The sequence below is a fragment of the Phyllostomus hastatus genome, unplaced genomic scaffold (genome assembly GCF_019186645.2).
Source record: "Phyllostomus hastatus isolate PE091 unplaced genomic scaffold, TTU_PhHast_1.1 phas_contig_40, whole genome shotgun sequence".
In the NCBI taxonomy this organism is placed as follows: domain Eukaryota; kingdom Metazoa; phylum Chordata; class Mammalia; order Chiroptera; family Phyllostomidae; genus Phyllostomus; species Phyllostomus hastatus.
In genome coordinates, this window is record NW_025333872.1 from 37,289,042 (window position 1) to 37,307,157 (window position 18,116).

General features: G+C 34.6%; 1 protein-coding gene across 2 annotated transcripts in view; it reads right to left on the minus strand.

The window, feature by feature from the left end:
• ME1 (malic enzyme 1) overlaps positions 1–18,116 on the minus strand; it is a 170,534-nt gene that overhangs the window by 75,084 nt on the left and 77,334 nt on the right. For both annotated transcript variants that reach the window (XM_045843851.1, XM_045843852.1), the window contains one exon: positions 15,312–15,415. In XM_045843851.1, coding sequence (XP_045699807.1) covers positions 15,312–15,415 — 104 coding nt within the window. The remainder of the gene's footprint in view (positions 1–15,311; positions 15,416–18,116) is intronic.

The window sequence follows — 18,116 nt, forward strand, 5'->3', positions numbered from 1 at the left end:
AGACTTCCAGGAAATCCAGGAAGCTCAGAGAGTCCCGAAGAAGTTGGACCCAAGAAGAAACACACCAAGGCACATCAGAATTACATTAGCTAAGGTAAAAATAAAGGAGAGAATCCTAGAAGCAGCAAGAGATAAGGGGACAGTAACCTACAAAGGAGTTCCCATCAGACTGCCAGCTGATTTCTCAAAAGAGACCTTACAGGCAGGAATGGGATGGAAAGAAGTATTTTCAGTCATGAAAGACAAGGACCTATATCCCAGATTACTCTATCCAGCAAAGCTTTCATTTAGAATGGAAGGGCAGATAAAGTGCTTCTCAGATAAGATCAAGTTAAAGGAGTTCATCATCACCAAGCCCTTCTTTTATGAAATGTTAAAGGGACTTATCTAAGAAAAGAAGATAAAAAAAAAACCATGGATAGTAAAAGGACAGCAAACTCACAATTATTAACAACCACACCTAAAGCAAAACCAAAAGAAACTAAGCAAACAACTAGAACAGGAACAGAACCACAGAAATGGAGATCACACGGAGGGTTAGCAACAGGGGAGTGGGAGGAGGAGAGAGGAGGAAAAGGTACAGAGAATAAGTAGCATAGAATGTAGGTTGAAAATAGATAGGGGGAGGGTAAGAACAGTATGAGAAATGTAGAAGCTAAAGAACTTATATGTATGACACATGGACATGACTAAAGGGGGAATGTGGGTGGGAGTGGGTGTACAGAGTGGAGGGGAGTGAAGGGGGAAATGGGACATCTGTAATAGCATAATCAATAAAATATATTAAAGAAAAAAAAAGGAATGTTAAAAGAAGTTCTTCAGAGAGAAGGAAAATGATGTAGGCCAGAAAGAAAGAAATACAGGTGAAATAAAATCTTTATTCTGTATTTTAATAGATCTAATAGATAAGTTTCTCAATAATAATAGTAGTGATGTATTTGGTGATTATAGCTTATAGATAAGTGAAATAAATGACAGCAATATCATAAGGGGATGGCAGGGAGGAACGGGGAATATTCTGTTATAGGATGTCTATGCTACCCATTGAGCTATAGAGTGTTACTTTAAAGTGGACTTGTATTATTGGTAAATGCATATGAAAAATCTGAATGACCCACAGACATGGACAAAAGTGTGGGAACTGACTACGGGAGGGGGATGTTAGGATAGGTCAAGGGGGTAAAAGCAGGAAAAATTGGGACATATGTAATAGAATAACAATTAAAAATAATTTTAAAAATAAAAATTAAAAAAGACTGGGGGGCCAACAACTGAATGTTTTTTAAAATAACATAGAATAACACAACAGAGAAAATAAACCTAGGGTTACTACTTGTTTCTTCTTTTATTAATAACTTTGATATACATTTATTTATTTATTTAAATATATTGCAGCGACATTGGTTAATAAGACTATATAAGTTTCAAGTGTATAATTCTATAATATATCATCTGTATATTGCATTGTATATTCACCACCCAAAGTCAAATCTCCTTCCATCACCATACATTTGACCTCCTTTGCCCTTTACCACCTCCCCCCACCTCCTTTCTTTGAGAGTACTAGTTAACTCCTTGGTTTTCCTTTACTTACAGTATCTGTTAGACACTGTGTCTTTTAGAACTATGTATTTCCAGTTTTGGCTCCTCCAATTGCTCTATTTTTTGCTGCTCATGTTTTGGTAAGATGGTGAATAAGTTAAACAAACAAAAAAACACTGTCAGTAATGATGAAAGAATTGATCCAACAACCCATCATCTAAACATGTGGAAATGTGACAAAATTTCTATAACCCTGGTCTCACTATGAACACACATATTGGGCATTAGTTGATTATAACAACTCTGTTCCAGTGAGTATGATAATACTAGCAATAAAAACATACATGCATCTCCAGTACCTGGAACAATATCTAGCATATTGCAAGTATTCATTACTTACTGAATAAATAAATGGGTTGATAATTTAAAAAAGAATATTCAATATCAGATAAGTAACAAAACACATATAAAGGACTCATGGACAAAGATAATGCGGGGGGAGGATTGATTGTGGGAGGTGGGGGTTGGGTAGGGCAGGGGAGGGTAAGGAGGGAAAAATGGGGATAACTATAGTCAAACAATAAAAAAAATAACAAAACTTTTTAAATAAATTTTATTGGTCAACTTGCTTTAAAATCCATCTCACAAATAAAATTAAGTCTCCTACACTGGTTTGCATTTCTGAAATACAACTTCACAGAAGTGTTACAAGTATGCCTGGGAAACATCTTACATCTGGCACCTCACAAGGTGTCAAGACCAGGTGTCTAAGTCTTTAAACATAAAACACCCATTTGTCTCACTTATGAAAAAAAATACTTCGAAAGTTTTCCAAATATGTACACAGACTTAGGCAGCCTTACCCCATGATTAAGGCCAGTTCCATGTAAGTTTAATACAATTTTTCAAAATATCAAGGAATGATAGTGAACTCAAATGAAGTGAGCAAAATCTGCTCCTAATCTTAATTTCATACGGTTTGGCACTCAAAAAAAAACCCTGTTATACTAAACTATTCTTTCTATAAAAGCCAGAAGAGACAAGTAGAGATAAGTCTTCTCTGACAACTCATCTCCTTCACATTACTCATTAGGTATGCTGCTTCCTACATTCTCTTAGAGTACCCTAACTCATCTCCACCACAAGACTAATTGAAAGTCTCGTTATTTATCTCTCTCCCCAACTACACTGAGTTTCTTAAAAGCATTTAGCAAAAATAAATGGCTGGTACAAATAGGTACTCAATGTGCTTGCTGAATGAATAAACAATTCAAGGTATCCCAAATATTTTCTTTGACTAAGTTTACAGAAATCATTTGCATGAGGAGGGACAGCTGTAGAAGACAGGGCTAATTCTGCTCGCTGTATACCAATCAACAACATTTGGATTTATTTACTTTTCCTATACCCTCATTGTCATTTATTTGTTATGAGCTATGTATCAATATAGCTTATCCAGAAAAAAACAAGTTTAACTTAACTATAAAAATATTGGCATGACTGTGAACCCACACTGAGGTGAAAATTCACATTCAAGACCTGTTTGGCTACAGCATACCCTTTTCCTACATATAGTATTATACAATGCTAACACCAACCAAATTAGTAAATTAAAATGCCTATCTTTCTAGGCATAAAGATGTCAGGGAAAATTTTTTACCTCTTGAGGCTGGCATTCCAGCATTAGAAATTTCACATAATCAATGAATTTTCTTCCTCATTGAATAATAGCACACAGTTTTAAATCAACATTTAATGACAACCATTTCATATTAGAGGTATGAAGTGATTCTAAAGAAAAAAATATGACTTCCATTCTAAAGTCTTTGTAAAAATAACATGAATTGTTATCAAAGTGACATGTAAATATCAACTTACATTAAGTTTAGGAACAAAAGGCGAGAGAAATGCAATGACTTCTAGTGCTTTAGGTGGATAAAATCTTGCAAAGCAAATATAATTTCAAAATGATTGTGGAATTTATTTGCTTGTTCTGTCTTTCCTTAACATTACAATGCTAAGAATGAAAAAAATGTGCATTGAAATACATTATATATTATAAAACTGATTAACACAACAAACCTTTACTACCAGACTATAAGGGGATAATATATATTTAATAGTCAATGAAAATTTATATGTTAGAGATCAAAACCAAGTAGATTTTTTTGTGTCCTTTCACCTAAAGTAAAAAGCACAAAAGCTTAACTCTAGTTAACTACCAACTTTAAATTTAAAAGGTTAAAAATCTTAATGTAAACCACTTTGAAACCAGAGATAAAATGAATACATTCAACAACTATTTACTGAGTGTTTCCTAGGAGTTAGGGTTGGGAATAGAGAAGTGAATCAAATAGACAAAAATCCTTTCCCTCATAGAATTTATACTGTATGTATTTGAGACAGATAAGAAATAAGAACAAGTAAATTATACAACATGTTATAAGGTGATAGGTAGTGTAGAGAAAGCCAGGCAGCGGGAAGGGTGCAATTTTAAACAGAATGATGCGGGGAAGCCTTCACTGAGATCGTGACAAGTGAGTGAAGACTTGGAGGCGGGAGGGGAAAGGGAAAGGGAAAAGCCTGTGTGTTCAAGACAAGGGCAAAGAACCTGAGATGAGAATGTATTTTAAGTGGACAAATATAGCAAGATTTGGAATGCCCATTGAACAAAACCTTTCATTGAATTCACCTACATTTCCTATTTGTTTATAACTCAAGTACCAGAAAATATCATCAAGCTGTTTTCTTTGTTTAGGGAAGTTACAATGTTTTGGAAAAGAGGAAAATGCATAGTTTTCCAACAAATCACCTAATTTACCATAACTGCCTTTTCACACTTCCTAGAGTACTTATTATCTTCATGGCTACATGTTTAATATTCAGCCCAAAGCTTACAATTATTGTTATTTTTGTTTTCACCATGACACCAAAGCTGCATCTGTAAGATGTCTGCACACAGAATGTGCTACAAGAGGCCCCGCCACTGCCCTACACACTTGGATAACATTCCTTTAGATCAGAGAGGAATGTGGTGTGGTGATTAAGAGCACAGGCTCTGGAGACAGGCTGTCTGAATTTGACTCTCTGCCCTGCCACTTGCTAGTTGGGGAGCTACAGAAATTTACTTAATCTCTCTGTGCCTCTGTTTCTTAGCCAAAAAATGGGGATAATAATTGTAAGGATGTCACAGAACTGTTTTGAGCATTAAAAGTATGTAAAAGCACTTCAAACAGAGCCTGGTATATACCTTAAAAATGTTAGCTGTGGGACTGGGTGACAATGGTGAAGGGATTGAAAAGTATAGACTGACAGTCACAAAATAGTCACGGGGAAATAAAGTACAGCACAGGGAATACAGCCAATAATGTTATAACAACTGTGTGGTGTCCAATGAGCGCTAGAAATGTCAAGAGGAACTCTGCAAAGTACATGATGGCCAACAGCTATTCTGTACGCCTGAAACTAATACAAAATAACACCAAATGTAAACTGTAACTTTAAAAAATTTAAAAAAGAAAACATATACTAGCTGTCATGAGAGTTGTTATTGCTATTAATATTGAGAGAACACATCTTGTGAGGTTTTTGTTGTATCATAACCACAATAAAAGTAATTATGATTCTTAGTTTTTAACATGTTTCCCCTTGATGGCAACGGTAAAATGCATTCTTTGATTTCTGAAGATTCAAATTTATGATAAGATTTGAATGCATATCAAGTATTCATTCTAGTATTTAAATAGACATTTCTCTTAGGTGACAAGCCTGTACAGCATGCTACTGTGCAAAGCAACAGGAGATTAAACCAAGCACATCAAAAAAAGGATGAAATCTAGAGACTCGGTAAGCACAGGTTGCATGAGGCTATTGCCAATATAATAGCATAGTGTTTTACAGGAAACTTTTTTTTAATGAGTAGAAAGGTATACTCTCAAATAACAATTAAAAGTAAAGCCATAAACCAGTAACAATCATTTACCATCAAGTATTATGTGCTGTACTTAATTGTGGGCGCTACACTTTTGTATGACTGGCAGCGCAGAGAGTTAAAGAGCAGGGAGCAGGTACAGTGTGGAGACACTGGACAAAGGAGGATTCTCGTCCCAGGCAGGATGGGGAAGGATGGCATGAGATTTCATCACACTACTCAGAACAGTGCAAAATTTAAAACTCTAGGAGTTGTTTATTTCTGAAATTTTCCATTTAATATTTTTGGACTGCAATTAACTGCAGGTAACAAACTGCAGATACGGGGGGACTGGTATACAGAAGATACCTGGAGGGGTGGAGGGTGGCAAGAGAAAGGCACAGTGCATGGGCCAGATCAGAAAGGGATTTATATGTGGAAGGTGAAAACAGTTAACAAAGGGGTAGAGATAAGTTCTTGGAGACTTATTACTATGATACAAAAGAAACTAGATGTTACTGAAGGGTTCTGTATGGTGATAAATAGACAAAGTGGTCAACATCTAGGGAAGTTGGGTTATGGTTGTGGAAATGGACTCAGCATGTAGATCAAGGACATAACAGAGGAGCCATCTGAACAGATTTAGTAATGGATCTGTTCTTAAGATATATGCACAGGAAAACATGGGGGATCATAGAAAATACTCAAGAAGAAAAATTATTTCAATTTCTGCATTGGCATATAATCCGCTGGTACTAATACAGATCTTTTAAAAAGAAAAAAAAAGAGAAATAGTGAAGAACTGGACTAGTTGATTGACGTAAATGGCTTATATAAACCGAAGTCTCATTTAATCTCTGCAAATTAATCCAAGTTCTTCCAATGCAAGTTCTTAGACTCTTTGTATTGTCCTTTATTGAGGAAGTAATTAGTATCATGAACTTGTTTTGAAGGTGACTATACAATGAATATGCAGCACAGGGAATATAATACAAGGCAAATAGAAACTTTTGTGATAGTTTTTTCCTCTTGAATTAATCACCTTGTCTCTTGAGCTCCTGATGAAATAAACTTCAGGCAAAACAAGAAAAAGCTAAAGTTATTGCAAAATGAAATAGTTTAAAATGTTGACTGAGAAAGTAATTCTTCTGGGTCAAGTATAATTAATTATATGATGTGATGATCAAACATTTTTAACTAACTCATAATGACCACAATTATCAATGAATCACTGAATGTTATGATACACATCAGTCCTAAATGTTTAAACAAAATACAGCTTCTTCACTACCTTAATAGAATCCTAAAGTTAGAACATTTCAGAGAATGCTTACTTATAACCCATCCTCCCACTCAAGGCAGAAATCTTTATATTTAAGCACACCTGCCCATTCACTTGGAGTGCCAGAGAGGCCACAAATAATATTAACAACAAAAACAACCAGGAATGATAACTACTGAGTGATTTTATGTGGATGCATTGTTGTAAGTACTTTTATATTTCTGGACAATTCCAACTATTAAATGTTCTCTCTAATATTAAACCAAATTTGCCAGCATGTAATTTTTAATTAAATTATTGGTCCCCATCATCCTTCCTGGGGAAAATTACAGTTACTATTCATAGCACTTACTTTTAATATTTAATCTTAGTCATCATAACAACCCTACGATGTAGATACTGTTATTATTTTTCACATTTTTGGGGGGAGAGAAACTAAGCCTTAGGGAAGGTAAGTAAGCTTCCCAAGGTTACAAATGTAGTTTGATGGAGCCAAAAACTGACTTCAAAGCCCAGGATTTGCTTACCTCATGTCTATGAGACATGGGCTTTATACACTAACAAAATCAAGCTTCTGCACTTCCTGAACTGAGAGTCGGATCCCAAACCATGGCGAACTCCCTGAAGTGAGAAAAATCATGCTATGAGGCCTCAGAAGACAGGGACTACAGACCTACCCCAGGTAACACCACTCCACCATGTCACTCAGCAAGACAGCCTTTCTTCCATTCGAATTTCTATACATCAAAATCTAATCATATTGGTTAACAATAATTTTTCATTGTTATTCAAATACAGTTGTCTCCATTTTCCCCACACCTCAGCCATCCCCATGTCCCACCCTTGATCCTACCCCCTTCTGGCTTTGTCTATGTGTCCTTTGTACAATTTCCTGACAACCCTTCCTCCTTTTCCCCCCATTATCCCCTCCCACTTCCCCTCTGGTTACTCTCAGTTTGTTCTTGATTTCACTGTCTCACTGTACCCTGAGAATCCTGAAACACCAATTCAAAAGAACCTATGCACCCCAATGTTCATAGCAGCACAATTTACAATAGCCAAGTGGTGGAAGCAACCTAAGTGCCCATCAGTAAATGAGTCAAAAAACTATGGAACATTTACACAATGGAATACTATGCAGCAGAAAGAAGGACCTCCTACCCTTCGAGACAGCATGGATGGATCTGGTTAACAATAAATTTGACTGTTGTTTATTTTGTTTCTATCCACAAATGTGGCAGTCTGTACCATCTATATTGTAGGATATGGTTTTATTTTGACTAAAGATGTAAAAAAAAATGGGTCATCATCTGTGGATGCCACAAATAAAGTCTTAAGAATTAATCACTACATTATGGTTAAATCATTGCATGCTGTGTTAATTCTGGCTGGCTTTACAATTTGTGAAATAAAAATAACAATGATGAAAAGCTAATAAGTTAGCCAGAATGTGATCATCTTGGCAATATGATTATTTTGTTTTTATGTCTTGATTGCGGCAAATTTTACACAAATTTTGTAATAGCTTTCAGTAATGAGACTTTGACATCTATCAGCTCAGAAAATATTTACTACCAACTTAAATTAAGTGTAGTTAGTTCACTTTATGTAACATTCTGACTTTACTATGTCTAGCCCCTCAAGGGGTAATCTGTCAGACTTGAGAAAATCGGGTATTCATCACTCACCACATCCTTATGGCTCTTCTTTCAACATGAAAAGCATGGCAGTAACTCATCAAAAGTAGGGCCTGTCTGAACTTTAATTTTCTAGTATGGTGAAAGATGTTGGCCAGTCCAGTCACATTCTCTTGTGCAATCTCCAGTTGAATAGCTCAATCTAGTTTAACAAATATTTATTGTGTATCTATTTTGTGCCAGAAATTGACATAGAAACTTGTTCATAAAATGAACAAATGAGATCCATGTTCTTGAGGGAATATATATTTTAGTAACTGAGATACACAGTAAGTAAAAAAGGGTAATGAATACATAAATTATATAAGTTATATAATAAGAAAAAGTACAGCAAAGCAAGAGTATCGGGAGAGCCAGGGTGGGGAGAAGATGGGGCAGACTTCAGTATTTATATGGGGAAATCAGGATAAGCCTCAAAAGAAAGTTAAGATCTCGACAAATACTGAGAACAATTAGCTTGCTAACCAAGCAGATTTCTTGGGGAAGAATACTTCAGACAGAGGGTATTCTGTGTTGGAAACCTGCTTTGAGATTCAACAACAACAGAGGCAGGGTAGAGAGAGTGGCTACAACGGAGTGAGTCTGAGGCCACGAGGGCCCATTAAAGGAGCTCTGGCCTTTGCTAACTGAAATGTACTGGTCATCAACAATAAGGTAGATCAAGGTATGATATAAATTGCAAATTAGATTTCACATTTCCTATAGAATGTTTTTACAAGGAATTGCTGGATTGAAAAGAGTCCCCTTAAATGCCTGAACTTACCCCCAACCAACTTTCTAATATCTTTTTCTTAATTATTTTTCCTTTTAGCATCTTTAATCTCCCATAATGAAATTACATGTATCTTGTTCAAATATTGTTATACTAGTTCCTCATCAAACCAGCCATACAGTCTTTAAAACTAAGAACTAAACTACTTTCATATATGCACAACTTGTTTCATCTTTATTTATAAATACATATTAATTAAAGAGGGCAAGAAAAAAATTAAGAAGACTTTATTTTGACCCATAAGACATTGCTAGTGATAGTGTATTGTGGGGTTTTTTTTTAGATTAATCTCTGAACATAACAAAGTCATTTACATTGGGTTTCTTTTTTATTATTACCAATAAGCAGTTATATTTATTCTTAATTTCTAACTTATTACATATGGTATATATAGATGGAAAACAATAAGAAACCAACTATTAAGAGACTCAGCGTCATCTTGCTAAATGAAAGTCAAGAGAAAAGACCAAGAACAGAGACAGGAGAAGCACAGTATATAGATTGTTTTTAAACAGTAATTATTTTCTTTAGTAAGTATAATTTAGCTTTAATAAACTCATATAAAATATTAAGGAAGTACTCTTATATCAATGTTTATTCAAAGGGAAATGACAGGTACTAATAAATGCAATAGGAATTTATTAAAATACTTTTCTTCTTTAGAGGAAATATAAACCCTAACACAAATGCATCTATGTAATTAAAGCTCGAATATTTACTTTACTACAAGCAGAGCCACTTTATTTGGAAAATTGTAGGTTTCTCTAGTTTACACTAGAGAACCACCATTGCTTCAGATCTATGTCACATAGTTTCATGAAGATTAGACTGTGTTATGTAATGCTTTTAACAGTAGTTACTTTGTACATACTATGTGCTCTAGTACAATGTAGGATGGCCAGAAAAAAAAGTAATCCCTTGAACTAAAGTTCTTTTTCTGACACAATTCACACTCTAGTTAAAGGAACACAGGGCAACAAAACAACACATTTCATAAGACCCATACAAATAGAATAAAACCAGTGTAAAATAATTACGACTATGTTAAACAAATTTTGAATTAATGCAATCAAAATTAATGAGTAGAATAAAATAGGATTAGGAGAGAAAAGCATCTAAAAAGAAAGAACTGTAAACCATGTTCAGAAAGAAACCGTATATTTGACTTGTTCCTCCAAGTCAATTGGCACACCCACAGCTGGGCTAAGTTGTAGGCAAAGATGCAAAAATAGCATCAAAATGCTTAAGTATGTATCCACCTTCAATACTTTAGAAAATATAAATGTATATATATTTACAAAAATATACATATAATGCACTCATGTGGATTTCTAATTATTATATGACCTGTTTTTTCATTCACTTGAATAAAAAGCAAAAAAGAAAAGACATAAATAGAAATAGTTGGCATTCTGAAAAAAATGTGGCTATAGTTAAATTGTGAATCAGATCTTTCTTTGGATGGAAAAATGGAAAAAACTGTGAGTCATAAATGTGATTTGAGTCATGTTCCTTAGCAACATGATTGCTGATTTTTCTCACATTGACAGACATTCTTTCCATTTGATTTTGTTTTTAAATAATTTACATCACCTTTAGACATAGGGAAGAATAGAGGGGCTGTCCCATAGAGTCATATGTTTTCATTAAATTTCTTCTAAAAACCAAAGCATGATGATTAAAGTGACAGGTAAAATGCAAAATGCTTCACAGATTTACATATAAAACCATCTAAGTTATAAATATATGCATTCATCTAACGAAAGAACTGGGCATACAAGGCAATGACTGGAAGAGGTGGAGGGGGCAGCGCAGAGAGTCAGCCATGGAATTAACCGCAGCGGTAGTGGCAGGAAGAAGGATAATGGGGCAGTAATGAGACCATTCCCATGGGGACGCCGCAGTGGAGAAACTTTAACTGCAACCCTGTGTAAGGGTAGACAGCACATAAACCTATATACCTGATGACTTCCTTAGAAATTATTACTATATTAATAGTAATAATAATTAATAAATTTAGCAAATCTGGTCATCATAAACAGGCTCTCTCTTGTTCCTTTAAAATCTGATGTAACCTTTAAGAACTTTGACAAAATTAATAGCATCTTTGAACAGTCTGCTCCATCTTGATCAGACAGCTGAAGCTTTAGTTCAATAATGAACCAGTGATGGGAGTACCATATTATGCCAACATCATCCCACCTTGCAGCATATGGCAAATAGTATGGCTTCAGACTAAGATTATTTCTCTCAAATGTTATGTGAGAGGTCATAATAAAATTTGAGATGGTGGTCAAGGTTAAAGGAGGTTGTCTAAATATTACAATAATCATCTTTGTGGCCATTCCCAGTGCTTGTAAATTTAAAGTGGAAAAGGAAAAAATATATAGTCCTTGCTGAATGCTTTTACTTTTCATTAAAAAATTTTATAGTAGCTTTTTAAAGCTCACTTAAGGTACAGTTTTTTTCCCCTCATTTAGTTAATAAATTAATTAATAAAATTCTGATATAAAGAATTTTAAGCAGCAAAGCTGAGCTGTCACTTATTAACTTTCAGGGGCAACTGGTTCTAGAAAAAGGAAAGCTACTATAGGAAGAACAACCATAAAAATGAACACAAGTATTTAAGAAGTACATACATATGGGGACTTTAACATACACTTGGCAGTTTGTAAGGACTGTAAGAGCTTTGATATTTCCTGACGTTAAATCACACAAAAAGGAGAAATTCTTTAAAATACCAGAGTTCTTTCATTCATACCTATCATTTTAAAATATGTAAGTAAAACAAATCAAGTTCACTCATTCATCTAACAAATATTTACTGGGTATTTATCACATACTAGATAATATTTTTAAAACCAAGGATATGGCAGTGAAGAAAAGAAAAAATTCCCTGCTTTCAGGGAATTTACAGTACATGAATGTAGACAGAACATAAATAAATTAATTAATATAAATATGTCAGATATTCATAAATGAAGAGAAAAATGAGTTGGGGGTAAAATTTTACTGTATAGGTTTATCCAGGAAGGTCTCACTGAGAAAGTGATACTTGAGGAAATTTTAAAGGAGAAGAGACAGCTTCTCTCTTAGCCATGTGGAAGACTGGGCAGAGGATGGGGGACATTCTAAGTAGAAGGAATGATAAACCTTGAGGCATTAGCATGTCTGGCTTGAACTCGAAAAAGAGCGAACAGGCCAGTGTGGCTAGAACAAAGTAAGCAAGGGGATGAACTTGTAGGAGGTAAGGTGAGAAAGGTAACAGGGAGTCAGATGGTCCAGGGCCTTTCATGCTATTGCAAGGACTTATTTTTATTCTGAATAAAACGATAAGCCATTGTAGGGTTGTGAGCTGAGAAATTACTTAACAGAATCATTCTACCTTTTGTGTTGAAAATGGGCCAAAGCATACCAAGGCGGGAGGCAGTCAGACTAGTGAGATTATTACAGTTAGGGAAAAGAGGTTCAAATAAGGGAAATAACAGTATGGGCAATGAGAAATGGTTAGATTCTTGAAGTTAAGGCTAAGGAGCTTTGCAGGCAGAATGGGTCTGGAGTGATAACTCCAGTGTTGTTAGTCTCGGGAACAGGAAGAAGGCGGCTGTTGTTTGCTGAGACGAGAAACACTGCAGCAGAGCAGGGCTGGCAGCGGGGGCAGGTCAGGGGTCCAATCTTGGACATGGGAACACCCGGACACTGAGAGGGCGCAGAGTTGACAGTGACACCAGGAGACCTGAAGCATCGAGATGCTGTCCCTTCTTGTTAGAAGCACATGGAGGCCAGTAATAAGTGAAGCTCTATCACATGAATGGGTCCACTGGGACCACAGACCCACTTGGTGGTGATTTCCTAAGTCCCCAAATATATAATCAGAATAGACATACTTGATATATCACATCTTTGGCCTATGAATAAGAGCTATAATATAGAGAAAGCCAAAAGGAAGAATTTGAAACTGCCCCACCTCAACCCTGACAAGATAGTAAATAAAAAAAACCCACATAGTATTGTTTGGGGTGGAAGGGTGGGACACTGGCAGAAATTAGTGTTCCTCTAAGGAACTAAAGGGCATGCAGGGTGTTCCCAATGAAGTTATCCAAGGCTGATGGTGACTCCATGCTGCAGCTTGACTCTTGTCCACTCGGGTCTCTGTCCCCTCCCTTCCGCAGGGGTTGATTCCAAGAACACTCTTTAATAACTCCTAAGAATCTGATTCCTAGGTGAACCAACTTGCAACAATAATTTTCCACCTTGAATCTGAGTTACATCTGGGCTGAAGTAGCCCTGAAGATAAGCCCAAATTATTTTGGGCTTATCTTCAGGACTACTTTCCAATATAACTGGGAAGTGCTGGTTTCACTTTCGAAAAACTTTTCCCAAAGCAGTGCCATATGAAGAAGTATTTGTGAAAAACCTCTGGGATTTTCCTCTGGAAAGAGGCTGGAAGTTCTGATTCATAGGCACTCTCTACATGTAAAATTATTGTTGACTCTTGTCAATGCCCATTTTCTTATCAAAAATATTAGATAACCCTCAATTCACCATTTTTAAAAAGTAGTTTTCTGATTTTAGATTAAAACATCTCATTTTCTCCAGAATCCTTTTCATTGATTCCAAATGACACTATTTTTTCTTATTTCAACAGCATTTAAGTATATAGGCCTTATAAATTATGTTCATAACTTATTTAACAGATTCTTTATAAATATATTGAAGTTGTCTATATAAAGTTAGACTTTATTCACATAATAAAAACAAATACATAGAGAATTTCATTCTCCTTTTATATAGCCTCATGGATTCTCTACAAATCTCTTGATTAATGTTGCTACCTAAAAAGTTATAATTTCAAGAACTTATATAAGTTTTAGAGTAAGGAATTTAAAATTTAATATGAAAAACTAGTATTGAACTGTACTAAACAATATTAAACTGCAGACCTTCTCAACTATTTCTATAAGTTACAGTTTAATTAAATAAGTTAATAAATAATAATGATAATAAATCAGGCATGGATTTCTCAAAAGTGGTCCATACTAAGTGGCCAAAATACTCTGCATTAAAACCTTGGGTAGTGAAAGATTCAATTTATTCCAAATATTGTGCAAACTGATTAAAGTACCTTCTGCTATTGGATACAACTTCTTAAAGTTAAACCTCATTATAAAAAGAAACCAGAAGTCTGTCTCTAGTTACAATTGACTCTAGTGATGCATTTATTTCTAAGAAAAACCAGGGCAACATATCTGTTTTTATATAGTACATGGTTCCTGTGGCTGCACAGTAACAAATGGGTGACTGTCAGTGGGATAGAACTCTCCCAGAATGTATTCCCAAATTATGGTAGAAGTATCTTCTTTAAAAGAAGGAAACTGGAAAATTTTACAGTAGCACTTGGCCCACAGTTCAATACTACCTAGACTAGGTGAAATATAGTACTGCATTTTAATCTAATACTGTGTTTTTGTTCAGAGGTTCATGGATTGTGAATGAATGTGCTGGTTCTGGCTCCATTCTGGAACTCGTGCACTGTGCTAATTTGAGCTCCTTCTTCCTCGGCTTTTCCTCGGCTTTTCCTACCACAAAAGGGTCAGATATACCAAAAAAGATGATCAGCAGCCAGAAACAAAGTATAGACTACCAAGAACTGTGAGAGAAAAGTATCTTCAGGAATAACAACAGAGACAAATTTTTAGTGGATAAATACATGAAGTCATCATGTGGCAACTAATAGCTATGAGGATGTGTATTTTATTCAAATCACTTCTAATTATTAAATATACAGCACAAATCTTAGAAATTTTTATACTTTATTATATTAATTTTTTTAAAGATTTTATTATTTATTTTTAAAGAGAGGAGAAGCGAGGGAGAAAGAGGGGGAGAAAAAACCAATGTGAGAGAAAAACAATTGTTGCCTCTTGCACAAGTCTGGACCGGGGACCGAACCCACAACCCATGCATATGTCCTGACTGGAAACCAAACTAGCAATCTTTCACATTGTGGAACAATGCCCAACCAACTGGGCCCCCCTGGTCAGGGCAGGTTATCTTTAAATTTTTGAAATTTAATTCAAATATAAAATAAGTAAATGTTATACATACTTGGAAGAAACTGCCTCCATGAATTCATCCAAAAAGTCATCATATTCGGGACCTCTCACCCTTCTCTGCCGTAGTCCGATGTACAGCGGATCTTTAAGTAACTCCTATTTAAAAAATAAAAAAGTTACCAGAGATATAAAAATAACTGAAGGCAAGTTCTACGCCTCAGTTTCCTCATCTGTATAATAAGGAGAGAAATGGAAATAAAATCTTACAAAACTGGTTAAGAAGCAACCTTCAGAGTTAATATTTAGTGCCATACACAATATATCTACAGAATTTATATGCCAAATAAGAAAAATAATTAATAAACTTTAAAAACATTGTGCCTTCTTCTAGAGGGAATAAAAGGAACTAAAGTCTCTCAGTGGTGCAATTTGAAAAGTTCAATTCAAGTTTCACAGACAAAGTTTATCACATAGAAAAATAATAGAGTCCTGAAGTACGACACTAGCTTAGAAAATAAAAAGTTATCAATTTTTGTTTTTTTCCTGTTTCTGAAAGCAAAATATTCCTCCAACATCTGAGTACACCTTTAATATTATAGTTGACCAATGTTAAAAATAAGTTTTTCAGTCTTGACTAAAGTTTTTCTTAAACTTTGTTAGTTTTTACCAAAAAAATGGTATATGTGAGACACCATTGTTCTGTTCAAGTTTTAGTATATGTAATATTACTGTTTTTTATTAAATCAGTTTTAATTGAGGTATAATTTATATACAGTAAAACGTACCCATTTACAACAAAAGTTCTCAGTAAACCAGGAACAGAAAGCAACTTCCTCAACCTAAAAAAAGGTATCTGTAAAAAACTCACAGTTAACAACACATTTTTTCCCAAGGCCATTTACCTTTTTATTGTTGCTCAACTACAGTTGTTGCCACTCCCCCCCACCACCCATTACTCTCGCCCACCCCACCATATTTAACAGGAAAAGATTGAATGCAATTTCCCTAAAACTGGAAATAAGACAAAGATATTTACTCTCACCACTTCCAGCCTTTACAATTAGGCAAGAAAAAAAAAGAGGAATACAGACTGAAAAGAAAGAAGTAAACTGTTTTTATTTGTATACACATGATCAAGTATACAGAAAATATACAAGAAACTACAACAAAAATCCACTAGGAAAAATTGTGACTTTAACGTGATCACAGAATATAAGGTCAATATACACAAACGGAGTGTATCTCTATATGCTACCAATGAACAATTAAAAAATGAAATAAAATATACAAGTTGATTTATAACAGAATTCCCAAACACAAACTCCATAGGATTTTCTTAAAGCCAACAGAAATTATAGCATGGTTCACATCTGTTGTCCAGTGTAATTACTAATAGCATCCTCTTTCATTGTGAAAGTGTCTTGGTTTGGCCACTGCATTATTTGTTCATCCTGCATTATTTTAATGTACTGCACAACAATGAATTAAGGCTTTCTGGCTAGCTGGAAGTTAACAATATTTAATTATATAAATGCATTTCAGATAAAATGTAAAATCTGAAACTGAGTGCTATTGTAAAGTCCAGCTGTGCCTCAAGGCTTAAAAACATTGAACAATCTACAGGCAGGCTTCTGTAACAGCTGAGGCTGGATTGCCAGTAAACTACTAGTGGCTGCCAGAATTAAAATACTTTCTCCATGCCTGGGATGTATTTGGATTTCTACAATGTGAATTAGAAAAATAACACAATTGAGAAAAGATGTGACATGTTTCCCTTTCTCTTTTTTCTCATTCTTTCCCATGCTAATAGTTAAAGTATGTATCATAAAAAGACTAACTACATTGAAGAGTCATTCCAAAGACTTAGGAACAAGACAAAGCTTTTGAATTAAATCATGAAGTTATAAAACTTTCCAATCATAATGTCTCTGTCATCATTTACTATTTTTTTAAATTTCATGACAACTAGGGCTTGCGTGATGAATGCATTCTTGGAGACCTAACCAAAAATATCTACAAAAAGCAAAATGACATATTATTGATAATGGCTCGATAGACCAAGTCACCTGGCCCAGAAGTGATGTTAATTTATCACATTAAAAGTTTCTTGTGGTCAAAATTAAACATTGAATAGATCTTTTTTTGAAATATGTGAAAGATTTGACATTAAGCAAGCACTTAAAAAAGGTTAGCCCTTCTTTAGCAAGAGATGTCACATGCAATGCAGGTGGCATTGCTGAAGACTTATAGAGACTTAGAGCATGAGATAAAGAAAAAGATCAGAATAGTAAAAAACAAAGCATATGGAAATACAAGAGAGTTCCAAAAAGAAGATAAGGAAGGAAGGTATATATTGGCAAAGTTAATTATCTTATTTATTAGCACTATCTCAATTCTGGAACCTTGGGAATTTTTATTTGAAGCATTCATTTATTTAGTGATAGTAATATTAGTAATCATCATCATCATAATAATAGCAATCATTAGTAATAGTAATCATTATAAACTCACACCTTGGTGTTGTCATCTCTCACATTGCTATCTTCCTAACCTGAAGTTTTTGAGAATTAAAAACTATTTTCTTAATAGTTTTTATAATTAGAAAAACAGTATTTCTTATCAGAAAATTTAAGAGCACAGAAAAGTAAAACAAAAAACAAAGAATACTAATAATGTCTACCCATTCAGAACTACCCACCACTATCAGCTTGATACATATTCTTCTAGGTCCTTTTCTTTATATCTATGCATGTATAACATTACCCGTGCAAATCTGAGACAATATCATGCACTGTTTCATAACCCCTTTCACAGAGGACTGTACTGTGAAAGTCTGTCATGTCAATCAATACATGAA